Source organism: Lacerta agilis, chromosome 2 (assembly GCF_009819535.1).
Source record: "Lacerta agilis isolate rLacAgi1 chromosome 2, rLacAgi1.pri, whole genome shotgun sequence".
Lineage (NCBI taxonomy): Eukaryota > Metazoa > Chordata > Lepidosauria > Squamata > Lacertidae > Lacerta > Lacerta agilis.
In genome coordinates, this window is record NC_046313.1 from 12,521,221 (window position 1) to 12,534,283 (window position 13,063).

General features: G+C 47.5%; 2 protein-coding genes across 2 annotated transcripts; both read right to left on the reverse strand.

Annotated features, from left to right (window-relative positions):
- Positions 1-2,377: 2,377 nt before the first annotated feature.
- On the reverse strand, positions 2,378-6,732 carry APOF (apolipoprotein F). The gene is made up of 2 exons (XM_033138630.1): positions 6,595-6,732; positions 2,378-4,457 (listed from the first exon to the last, which is right to left on the reverse strand). Exons 1-2 carry the CDS (start codon positions 6,617-6,619, stop codon positions 3,343-3,345), a joined length of 1,140 nt encoding a protein of 379 aa, XP_032994521.1. The 5' UTR covers positions 6,620-6,732; the 3' UTR covers positions 2,378-3,342.
- Positions 6,733-9,832: 3,100 nt separating this feature from the next.
- Positions 9,833-10,918, reverse strand: LOC117043030 (apolipoprotein F-like). Its single transcript, XM_033142654.1, has one exon. The coding sequence runs from the start codon at positions 10,916-10,918 to the stop codon at positions 9,833-9,835; it is 1,086 nt and encodes a 361-aa protein (XP_032998545.1).
- Positions 10,919-13,063: the final 2,145 nt, after the last annotated feature.

Genomic DNA, 13,063 nt, shown 5'->3' on the forward strand with positions numbered 1-13,063 from the left:
GGGGGTTGTAATCCAGCAACATCTAAGGCTGCTTTAAGGGAAACCCAGAAGCACACCAAGCACTTTAAAAAGAATAAGATAAATGTCAGTGGAACCTTCGACCTTTAACAGGGAGAAATGTAAAGTACTACACTTGGGCAAAAAAAATGAAAGGCACAAATACAGGATGGGTGACACCTGGCTTGAGAGCAGTACATGTGAAAAGGATCTAGGAGTCTTGGTAGACCACAAACTTGACATGAGTCAACAGTGTGATGCAGCGGCTAAAAAAGCCAATGCAATTCTGGGCTGCATCAATAGGAGTATAGCGTCTAGATCAAGGGAAGTATATAGTACCACTATATTCTGCTCTGGTCAGACCTCACCTGGAATACTATGTCCAGTTCTGGGCACCACAGTTCAAGAAGGATACTGACAAGCTGGAACGTGTCCAGAAGAGGGCAACCAAAATGGTCAAAGGCTTGGAAACGATGCCTTATGAGGAACGGCTTAGGGAGCTGGGTATGTTTAGCCTAGAGAAGAGAAGGTTAAGGGGTGATATGATAGCCATGTTCAAATATATAAAAGGATGTCATATAGAGGAGGGAGAAAGGTTGTTTTCTGCTGCTCCAGAGAAGCAGACACGGAGCAATGGATTCAAACTACAAGAAAGAAGATTCCACCTAAACATTAGGAAGAATTTCCTGACAGTAAGAGCTGTTTGACAGTGGAATTTGCTGCCAAGGAGTGTGGTGGAGTCTCCTTCTTTGGAGGTCTTTAAGCAGAGGCTTGACAGCCATCTGTCAGGAATGCTTTGATGGTGTTTCCTGCTTGGCAGGGGGTTGGACTGGATGGGCCTTGTGGTCTCTTCCAACTCTATGATTCTAAGATATTGCACCCTAGAGTGCGCCTTGTTCAGGATTCCAGTCACCCTAGCCGGTTCCCGCATTTCATAGTATGCTGTGATTGCTGAGCAATAGCATACAGTATTCATTAGTTCTGCAAATCTTGGGAGTTCCCCCAACTCCAAGCTTTCAGATAACTCTATCTTATGTGTGGGTGGTGCCATTTCAGCTCCGCACACGACGGCACTCATAGCCTGAACATCAGAAATAAGAGGGAGCAATTCTGGCAAGAGCGGTTCATCTGTAGGTTCACCTTTGACCGTTTATTTCCAATTCTTATATATTTGCATAACTGCACACCCACCCACTGCATCTGCCGAGGGTGACATTTGACCAGAAATGGGAGAGATGACATTGGCCTTCTCCAAACCACAATCGAAATTAGCGTGTGGCGGCGCATCGTTCTGGTGGCAATTCCCACACGCTTTGAGCGCAGGCGATGCTGGGCGGCTGAAGGGTGGAAGAAGCATGCTGCAGAAAGCAGGCGCCGCATTTCCAGATTGCAAATGCTAACGAACGCCTGTTCTAAATGGGTAGAATAAGCACAAATTTGAGTGCAAATACTTTTGTAGGGAACGAGGGAAAGGAAGGAAGCAAGTGCGGGAGGGAGGGAGAAAGCATGTGCAAGAAGGCACTGCATTAGGAGATGCAAGTCAGACAAGAAGAAATGAAGGAAGAAATCAATACGAAACAAATGTATCTGGTGCTCAAAAAAGTCTGCTCGGGCATTAATGCCAACCCCTTCCAAGAGTCTCCATAAGACCCACTGCAAGATGCAAAACCTCTATGCCCCAATACTATATACAGTGGTACCTTGGTTCTCAAATGCCTTGGTACTCAAACATCTTGGAATCCAAACATTGCAAACCCAGAAGTAAGAGTTCCGGTTTACGAATTCTTTTCGGAAGCCGAACATACTCCGTTTTGAGTGCCACACTTCCATTTTGAGTGTTACGCTGAGGTCTGTCTGTTTTTGCTATTTCTTTTGCTTTTTTGTTTCTGCAGCTCTTTTTTATTTTGTTTTTGTGACTGTGTGGAGCCCAGATCAGCTACTAATTGATTGATTGATTGATTGATTGATTGTGTGACTGCAGTACATTGTTTATTGCTTTCATTTTATGGATCAGTGGTCCAGTCAGATAGTAAAATTCATGTTAAATTGCTGTTTTAGGGGTTGTGTTTAAAAGTCTGGAACGGATGGATCCATTTTGCATTACTTTCTATGGGAAAGTGCGCCTCGGTTTTGGAACGCTTTTGTTTTGGAACGGACTTCTAGAATGGATTAAGTTTGAGAACCAAGGCAGCACTGTATGCTCAAAGCATATCTAGTATGCAAAAGCATGCCACAAATAACGGACTGAGCATGAAATAAATGTGATCGCATCCCTGAAGGGGGTCCCAGCCTCGTAAGGAGGACCGGACCCTCGGAGAGAGCACGCTTGTGGAGGCTCTGTACCAGTCAGGAATGACAGAGACCACACCAGGAATTCCGAAAGCAAAGTCTGATTTTTATTTTTAAAAGAACAGAAAACTGTTGCAACACGGTTCCCGCTCACATACAGAAAGACGGAGTGAGAACCCGGAACAAAAGAACTGCCTTACAGTATATACCTTTTCACTTCCATACAGATCAATGATACAGAAAAATGACAGAAATGCCGCGAAGAGAGGATTAACATAAGATAAGTAGGATGTTTGTAGATCTTGGGTGGTGTTAATGGAGATGTTGCCCGCTTTGAGGTTGGGAACAAAAGGTGTTGGGTGGTTTTTCCTTTCCAGCAGTTCTGTTTTTGCTTCATTTTCAGGAAGGAATTCCGGAGTTTTGGGGTGATCAATATGCAGATTACATGGCAGGATATTTGGGAAATGGTTATCAGTGTTGGTGTGAAGTTCCGTTCTGCATACTGTTACGGAAATCTTTACAATACTTTTATTAATGAAACTGGTTTTATGTTCAAACAAAATAAAATAAAAAATTCCTTCCAGCAGCACCTTAGAGACCAACTAAGTTTGTTCTTGGTATGAGCTTTCGTGTGCATGCCCACTTCATTTTGTGTGTATTCACGGTGTTATCTGTAGACCCAGTAGGTGGCGCAGTGGTGCTAGAAGGTATTTTGACAGTTCCTGAACGGCAGAAGATAAAAATATTGACAGATCAAGTATGCAGCGATGCAAAGTCACGCAACAGGGAATATAAAATCTTTGGTTTCATCCTTCTAGTTACATTTTCTAGTGCAAGAAAAACACTTCTTAAAAAGATACAGGGTGAAGATATACAAATAGAAAGATACATTTTCTTGGAACTGCAAGTAAAAAAGAAACATTCTTGAAGCCCTAAGCACATTCTTTTACATTCAGGTAGCATGTAAAATGCAGAATACGAAGCAAACAAAGATATAGGGCAGGGTCATTCCCCAACTCCCCTCTCTGCCCATGGTTTCTCTTACGACAGTTGCAACTAGATGACGGTGACAGGGCCCGAGTGATTGGGGGGGACAGGATAAGGCTCATCCTTCTCTCGGAAGTAGCGTATCAAAGAATGCACACCGCTTCGGACTGCTGGCTTTAGGGCTGCAGAAATCCCCATCCCAAAAACGCTGCCTGCCCCGCCTGTCACAGCGAACAATGTATCCTGGCCGACATCTACAAGGGTATCTATACCACGTTCCTCTGCAAGCTCCTTGCAGTCCTTGGCAGCAAAGTAAATGGTGGTTCCAAGGTTGTAGAAGGTGCTGACCCCAGGAATCCAGTTCACGACTGCATGTACTTGTTGCTCCGTCTCACTAGCACAGTCGTCCCGGGTGGATCGCTGGTATCTTGCAGGCCCCTGGCACCTACGGAGCCAGGAATAGGCGCCACGCTGGGGCAAGAGGTAGCTGCCCTCTCGTGCCACCACACGGAACAAACTGCTACCGTTAGAGGACACTCCGGCACAATAATCCCGTAGGTGGTAACAGGCTCTGGAAGCTACCCCAAAGCCCCGGTAGACTCTGTATGCTTTGCCGTGCAGGAAGGACCCATTCACCGGCACCAGATCCTGGCAGTGCCGGACCCGTCTTGGTGCCTGCAGGCCCAAGAAGAATCTCAAGGCAGCGCTGCTCTTCCTCTGACCAGGGGAACGAGTGGTGTTCAGAGTGCCGGCCATCGCAAACAGGAGATCATCCGTATCTTTCTGTCCCAACTCCTTGTAGAGGCGCAGGATGAGGGTCTCCGCATGCCAACTGCAGCCTGCCCGTTGCAAGGTCAGCGCTAAGGCAGCTCGGATAAGGGTCTGGGGCTGCTTGCGAAGCTTAGCAAAACCTTCCAGGGCTTCAGGCACCAGGTCCTCACAGGAAACCCCCTTTTCGGGCAAATGGGGGGATTTGGGGGAGATGGAGCTCAGGAAGATGCGGAGAGGATCAGAGGTGGCATTGGAAGCTGGCGGGTGGTCTTCAGAAGCATTTCCACCGGGATTTGCCATGGGCAGCAAGCCCCCTTCCGATCCATGGCATAGGAACAGGAAGCCAAAGAAAGTCAAGAAGGCCTTGGGTGGTAGCGAGGGCAGGTACATGTTGTACAGATTCTTTGGAAGTCCTGTTGAAAGGAGGAAACTGATAAATATCTGGCTCTCATATTTTTATGAGATGGTCTAGGGGCCCTGAGCTCCAAAGTCCTTTGGATCAGGTTCCAGGGGCTACACCTTTAGTTAACACAGCTTTAAATCACATTAGCTGTGGCTTGTTAAGGCTGCTGGGAGCTGCAGGTCTGCGGCAGGTACACTACAGTTCCCAGGATTCTTTGGGGAAAGTCACATGCTTAAAAAGTCTGTTACGGGTGGGACCAAGAGCTGCCCCTGGGCCCCAGAAGTGCTTCCTCCCTTCATCAGGAGCACATTGTTTGGCTGAAATAAGGCCAAACCCTTTCTCCCAGTGCCAACTCACCCACCCATTTGCTTGTCATTTTTCATTTGCTGTTATTTCCAATGTTGAAAGCAGCAGGATGTTTTCAGAAGGGGAGGAGGCAGGAAAAAAGCAGCTTGCCTATTATCTGCCTCCTGAGGAAAACAGAGCAGAGGAAAATCAGGGCAAGGGAGCTCACGGCTGCCCAGATGTTGTTGAACTTCCATCAGCCCCAGCTGCCCTGGCCAATGGAACTGTATTCCAGCAACAGCTGGAGGGCCATAGGTACTTCATCCTTTGCTGCAAACCTTCAATACCCAGGACCAGAAACGGTGGGGGGTGGGAGAGAATGAATAAAGGAGCATTTAGGGGAAAAAACACATTATGGGCTCATCCATGTTCCATGCCTAGAAAGCACAGGTCCCAGCAGTTTTCTCCTTGCCCTGCTCCTTTCCACAGGGAAAGCCGCTCTTTACCTCTCAATCGGAACAAATGTCAATCCAGATAAAACCTGAAGTGCCATTTGATCCAATTAAGGCAGGCATAGGCAAACTCGGCCCTCCAGATGTTTTGGGGCTACAGGTCCCATCACCCCTGATCACTGGTCCTGTTAGCTAGGGATGATGGGAGTTGTAGTCCCAAAAAATCTGGAGGGCCGAGTTTGCCTGAATTAAGGGGTAAAGAGCCTTTTTTTTCCCTGGGGGAAAGCAGGTCAACAAGAGGAAGTGGATGAGCCCTGGCATCTAATGGCAACATGCTCCACAGGTCAGAGTCCCATATGGAGCTGTCTGAGCTGGCTTAAAACAAACAAATGTGAGACAGGGAGCTCCATCACAAACAGAACGCTAAGACGAAGGACAGAAGATATACTTTCCACTGTGTGTGGTGTTTAAGAAGCAAATCAAGACACTTCAAGCCCATTGGAGGGCTCTCTTACACGTGTCAATTAAAACCGCTCAAGGTTTGGCCACGTCATAATAAAATCGGACTCCAACCCAGTGTTGTTCCAGACGTTTCCCACTTCAAGTGAAGGGGTTCCTCCACTTTGAGCTTTCCAAGGATTGGAAAACAAACCTCACATTTAAAAGAGGGAAAGGTTCGGGAGAACACTGGGGCAAGGGGGGAGGTTATGTCATCGGTGGTGTAGCAAGGTGGGGGTGTTTAGAGCGGCACACCCCCTATTCCAGCCTGGAGGGGGGGGTGACACTCGGCGCCGCCACCACCCCGTGACTCCAAATCTGCCGCCTGGCACCACTTCCATGCGGCGGCTGCTCATGTGCTGCAGTCTTACGGGTTGCCACTTGCGCCCGGCATCTGGACTGCGCTCCGTAGCGTGCATGCGTCGTGACGTCACGACGTGCGCGCCGCGGAGCAGCACCCCGCCTAGGGGGTGCTCTTGCGTTTGCCGCTCTGGGCAGCAAAGCGGCTCCGTACGCCACTGAATGTCATATAGACATGCCCACATTAATGGGGAAGCAGGCTGGTTCAAATCCACATTTCCCTCCAATGTGGACAAGCTCTCCGTTAGCCACGAGTCTCTGCTACACTGCCAAGTTCATTTGCACAAGGAACCCTCACAGGTCTAATCAATGTTTGATATTGGGCTCCTTTGGGAGGAAGTTGTGGAATATAAATGAAATAAAGGAATGCAATGCAATGAAATGAAATGTCAGGTGCTAATCCTATCAGCCTAGCACTCTGTCCTGCTACCTTGTCTCCAGAATGAAACCCTGGTTTGCTCCTCTGCAAGTCCCTTAAAACCTTTCTCTCCCCCCCCCCCAATGACAGCCTTTTCCCACCCACACGCCTGCCACCAGGAAGGAGCAGCTTACCTGTCTTCAGAGGAGGGACAACCATATAGAGAATCTAGGTGGGAATCCGGAGCCTTTTGCCCCAGTGTTATAGATCTCTACCCTGGTTGGTCAGTCTTATCAGCAGACCTCATTGCAACACACGGCTTCACTATCAAGTTCTGGCATCTTTGCGAGGGTCACTGTCAACTAATTTTTGTTTCTGATGCAGCATTCCCTCTTTTGATTCAGCAGCTTATTTTAGCAGGGATTCCTGAGGACAGAACACAGGGGAAGTCCTTTTACAAACAACCGACACAATCAAAGAGCTGGAGCTATGTCCTTTTACAAAGCTGTAAAAAGGCACTCCTTGCCATCGAGGGCACTATGGATGATAGATAGATCCAGGAGGATCCTCAAGCTATGCACCTGCTTCTTCAGATGGTGTTTATAAAGTGGCCCACCTATAAATCACTTATAAACACCATCTCCAACTCCTCGAAAGATTCCATCAATGGCGTCTCCAAATTTCCCCACACACTATTTGGGAAGACAGGCCAGTGTACTGGAAGAAGCAAAGATCAGCAGTTTCGAAGCAATGATTCTTCAACATCAACTTTTTTGGACTGGTCATGTTGTGCGGATGCTTGATTATCGTCTTCCAAAGCTGTTCTGAACTTAAAAATGGGAAGCATAATGCTGGTGGTCAACAAAAGAGGTTTAAAGACAAGGCAAATCTTGAAAAATGTAGCATAAACACCAACAACTGGGAAACATTGGCCTGTGAGTGCTCCAATTGGAGAACAGCCTTTACCAAAAGTGTCATGGACTTTGAAGAGGCTCAAACTCAGGATGAAAAGGGAGAAACATGCTAAGAGGAAGGCATGCTTGGCAAACCCTCACCGTGATCAACTCCTGCCCGGAAATCTATGTCCCCACTGTGGAAGGACGTGTGGATCCAGAATTGGCCTCCATGGTCACTTACGGACTCGCTGTTAAAACCGTGTTCATGGAAGACAATCTTACTCGGCTACGAGTGATCGCCAAAGAAGAAGAAGCTCCTTTTGAGGAAGTGCAACCCCATGCAGAACAGGTAACTTGACTGTTTCCCAGACCACCCACCCAAATAGCACCTTGTCTTCCTAAAATTCAAGCACAATTTATTAACCTCAACCAGTAAAACCAATGCATCCAGACACTGATCCAGAGCATTCAGTCAGCCTCTCCCGATTCAGATGTTTTCGAGAATCATTATGTTCGTTACTACAACTATTGTTGTCAATATCATTTATTAAATTAGTATACTGCCCTTTATCCATAAATCTCAGGGCTTTTCACAACGTAAAATTACAATAGGGGAAAAAACCCACAAATTACATAATAAAAATAAGAACGATAGCAAAGCAATAATCCTACCCGCAACACATTTAAAAGGGCATCGGATGTCCATCAGCCCAAAGCCTGGTTGAAGAGGAATGTTTTAGCCTGGTGCCTAAAAGTGTGTAGTGAAGGAGCCAGCCAAACCTCTTTGGGGAAAGCATTGCAGAAAAGGCCCATTCTTGTATTGCCAACCTTTGGATTTCTCATGTTTAAAAACCCCTTTCACTTACACTCTCCTGGAGGGGCCCCAGAGCTGAAATACTTTTGAAACACAGGTTTTTAGAAAAGCATTGTCTATTATTATTTTTATTAAATTCATATATTGCCTTATACCCACAGGTCTCAGGGTGGTTCACAGGGTAAAAGCAGAATATAAAACCACAAAATACATAAAATAAAAACGAAAACAACCCAATAATGCGCCCCCCCCAAACACATATTAAAAGGGCATAGGATGTCAATCAACCAAAGGCCTGGTTAAAAAGGAACATTTTTGCCTGGCCCCTAAAGGTGTATAATGAGGCAAACCTCCTTGGGGAGAGCATTCCAGAGACGGGGAGCCACTGTAGAAAAGACCCTGTTCTCGTGTTGTCGTCCTCCAGACCTCTCAAGGAGGAGGCACAGGAAGAAGGGCCTCAGAAGATGATTTCAGGGTCCAGGTAGGCAGCCCTTGAGGTATTGTGGTCCTGAGCCATCTAAAGCTTTATAGGTCAAAACCAGCGCTTTGTTGTTGTTTTTAAATTAACAATTTATTGATTTTCCAAAAAGATAACATCAAAAAGTAAACACAATAACAACAGTATACAAAGAAGAAAAAATCAGAAAAAACACATAATAAAAAACCACTGTATTTTTGCTTGACTTCCTCCCCCCCCCCCCCCGGTTTCATTATTTAATACTTGTTCGCGCACGTCCTTAAAACCTTTTAATCTTAATAGTCCAATTTTTAAACTTTGTTCATCTTAATACAAGTGAGTTTCAAAAGTTATACTAACGTAAATGTATATACACAAAGCTTAAAAGATGAGCATCAAATCTTTATCCCTTTTTTAATAATCAAAGTCCTCTTTCTGTCTTGGATTCTGCACTGACTAAATTAACCTAAATAGTTCAACAGCAAAGAATTGATGCTTTTGAATTATGGCGCTGGAGGAGACTCTTGAGACTGCAAGAAGATCAAACCTATCCATTCTGAAGGAAATCAGCCCTGAGTGCTCACTGGAAGGACAGATCCTGAAGCTGAGGCTCCAATACTTTGGCCACCTCATGAGAAGAGAAGACTCCCTGGAAAAGACCCTGGTGTTGTGTAGTGAAAGATGGAGGGCACAAGGGAAGGGGACAACAGAGGATGAGATGGTTGGACAATGTTCTCGAAGCTACCAACATGAGTCTGACCAAACTGTGGGCGGCAGTGGAAGACAGGAGTGCCTGGCGTGCTCTGGTCCATGGGGTCACGAAGAATCAGACACGATTGAACGACCAAACAGCAGAGTTCAATAGTTTAGTTTGCCAATCTTCTTCATCTTATTTGCTGGAGACTTCTTCCTTCTCTAGGGGCTGGCTGGTCTTGGGCCTGGCATCCACTCTCACGTACAGGAGCAAAGTCTTTTATTCAGTAAGTCCAACAATTCCTGTACAACTCAATATTGTAACTTCAGTTTGTTTGTTTTTAAACAACAATAACTTTCCACATTACTTTCAGATATGTCTTATCCCAGGCCTTTTTAATACTGGTAATTTCAAAACCACCACTTTGAATTAGCACTTCTAGCAGACAAAAGCAAGCAAATAAGGATCCTTTGTTTTGGCCACCCCAAAAAACATTTGTGTTCTCTAGGTACCACGGTATGGAGAGTTCGCAAGAGTCGCTTCATCTGAGCTCGGAAGAGCTAAGGAGCAACTAGAAGATGGTGACTGGACCGGAGTAGTTGGAAGGGACAGGAAAAGGGTGTATGTTCTCTTTCAAATACCGGAGCATGGCACGCACTGCTGTCTTCAAGCCTGGCTTTAGCCCTGCATAAATCCCCATTCCAAGAATGCTGCTTGCTCCGCCAGTCACAAGTAGCAGCATATCGTGGCTTATGTCTATGGCGCAGTTCATAGCACGCTCTCGCGCCAGTTCTGTGCAGTTCAGCTTTGCAAAGTACATACTGGTGGCAAAGCTGTAGAAGGTGCCGACCCAAGGAATCCAGTCCAGGACAGCATAGATTTCTTCCTCGGTCTCATTGGCACAGTCCTCCGCGGTGGAACGGCGGCCTCTTGCAAGCCTGCGGCACTGGTGGAGCCAAGAGGAGGCGCCATGGCGGGGCAGGAAGTAGCTGCCCTTTCTTTCCACCACGTGGAAGAAGCTGCTGTCGTTGGAGGCCACTCCGGCACAGGAATCCCCTAGACGGTGGCAAGCTTTGGAAGCCGCTGGAAAACCCCGGTAGACTTTGTGTGCCTTGCCGTGCAGGAGGGATCCGTTCACCGGCAAGAGACCTCGGCAGTGCCGGACCGGCGTTTGCGCAAGCTGGTCCAAGTTGAATTGCAAGGCAACGCTGCTCTTCCTCTGACCAGGGGAATGAGTGGTGTTCAGAGTCCCAGCCATCGCAAACAGGAGGTCGTCCGTATCTTTCTGTCCTAGCTCCTCGTAGAGGTGCAGGACGAGGGTTTCCGCATGCCCGCTACAGCCTGCCCTTTGCAGGGCCAGCACTAATGCAGCTCGGATGAGGGTCTGGGAGAGTTTGGGCAGATCAGCAAAACCCTCCAGGGCTTCAGGCATCAAGTCCTCGCAGGAGACCCCTTTTCGGGGCAACTGGGGGGATTGGGGGGAGATGGAGCTCAGGAAGATGCGGAGAGGGACAGAGGTGGAGTCAGAGGTCAGTGGGTGGTCTTCAGAAGCCTTCTCCCTGGGATTCGCCATGGACAGCACTTCCGATTCATGGCACAGGAGCAGGAAGCCGAAGAAAGTCAAGAAGGCCTTGAGAGGCAGCGAGGGCGAATACATGTTGTACAGATTCACTGGAAGCCCTGTTGAAAGGAGGAGACAGAAGAATATCGAGCTCTTACTTGGGAATGTGTATGGAGGAGTGTGGCATTGGGGTAGGTAAAAAGGTAAAGGTAAAGGTAAAGGGCCACTGGATGATTAAGTCCAGCCAAAAGCAACTATGGGGTTGCGGCGCTCATCTCACTTTCAGGCCGAGGGAGCCAGCGCTTGTCCACATGACAGCTTTCCCGGGTCACGTGGTCAGCATGACTAAACCTCTTCAGGCACAACGGAACACGGTTGAGGAAAACCAGAGCGCACGGAAACACCTTCTCACCACAGCGGTACCTATTTACAGTATCTACTTGCAGGTAATGGTTTTGAACTGCTAGGTTGGCAGGAGCTGGGACAGAGCAATGGGAGCTCACTCCGTCGTGGGGATTCAAACTGCCGACCTTCTGATCGGCAAGTCCAAGAGGCTCAGTGGTTCAGACTGACTGGGGTCTGCGGACTTGTAAGTACATGAACTAGGGTTGTTAAGAGACCCCTATTCCCCTCAGAGTTACCGGAGTAACTCTAGGAAGAAGAATGGACTCTTAAGCCACTCTGTAAACTATAGCTCTGGAAGGGGACTAGGGGTCTCTCAGCAACTCTCATTACCCTCAACAAACTACATCTCCCAGGATTCTTCAGGGGAAGCCATCACTGTTTAAAGCAGTTATCATTGTGCTTTCAATGAATGCTGGAATGGGATTATGCCCTAGCAGCAGTGGCAGCACCCAGAGTTAAGTCTACGTGCGAGGGCGTTAGGAGTTTTTGTATGCTCAGGTGAGAGTGGATTCCTAAAAAAAACTCTGCTTGCAGCCGCTTTCTGTGCAGAATGTGCCCTAGGAAAAGCTGCTGGAGTTTGGACTCTGTGCCCCAAAATGAGTGCTTCACTTCTTTTTGGATGGTTGTTGAAGTGAAAGTCAGCCTTCCCCTTAAGAGGGAATTAATCTAACCCAGCGTTCTTTGTCAGGTCTAGACAATGAATTCTCAGGGAACGCCTACTCTGCTGATGAGTAATCCCACAAAGGGCCTGCTGAAGAGTTGATCAGCCAATAGAAAGCCTTTCGTCTCCTTCTTGAAACAAGGCTCACACGCCCTCCATAGTTGAAAGCACATGGCTTCTGCCAAAGAACCCGGGAGCTGTAGTTTATTAAAGGTGCTAGGAGCCACAACTGTGAGTAGATTAGTTCCCAGGATTCTCTGGGGGATGTCATGTGCTTTGAATGTATTATTCAGCCCTTCATCAGGAGCACGTTTTGGCTGGAAGGCGGCAGCTTTAAGAACAGGAGGCCGGAACCATTTCTCCCTAGTCCATACCCTCCCAACATTTCTCTGATGAAAATAGGGATGTCCTATGGGTTAAACCACAGAGCCTAGGGCTTGCTGATCAGGTCGGCGGTTCGAATCCCCGCGACGGGGTGAGCTCCCGTCGCTCAGTCCCAGCTCCTGCCAACCTAGCAGTTCGAAAGCACACAAACGTACAAGTAGATAAATAGGTACTGCTCCGGCGGGAAGGTAAATGGCGTTTCCGTGCACTGCTCTGGTTCACCAGAAGTGGCTAAGTCATGCTGGCCACATGACCTGGAAGCTGTATGCCGGCTCCCTCGGCCAGTAACGCGAGATGAGCGCCGCAACCCCAGTCGTCCGCGACTGGACCTAACAGTTAGGGGTCCCTTTACCTTAAAGGAATAGCAGGACATTCTGAGATCAAATCAGAAACTGGGATGGCTTCCAACCCACTCACCTACTTTTCTACATTAGATGCTGTTTCCTAGTGTGAAAGCAGCAGAATATTTTCAGAAGGGGAGGAGGCAGAAGAAACAGCTTGCCTATCATCTGCCTCCTGAAAATACAAGAGCAGAGGAAAACCATGGCAAAGGAACTTGTGGCTGTCTAGTTGTTGAACTCTCAACTCCTGTTAGCCCTAGATGCTGTGGCCAGGGATGCTAGGAATTGTAGTCCAGCAACAACCAGAGGCCCCCCAGATTCCCCATTCCTTGTGCAAACCCTCAAGATCTAGGTCACGAAATGGTGGGAGACGAAAAATGAACAGGCGAGCATTAAAAAACAAAACAAAAAAACATGTTATGTTCCGAAGGTTGCATCCTGTACAGGTCA

Coding starts and splice junctions, on each gene's coding strand:
- APOF (XM_033138630.1), bottom strand. CDS start 6,619: ATGGTTGTCCCTCCTCTGAAGACAG. Junction 4,458..6,594: donor TGTCCCTCCTCTGAAGACAG/GTAAGCTGCTCC, acceptor TCCTTTCAACAG/GACTTCCAAAGAATCTGTAC.
- LOC117043030 (XM_033142654.1), bottom strand. CDS start 10,918: ATGTATTCGCCCTCGCTGCCTCTCAAGGCCTTCTTGACTTTCTTCGGC.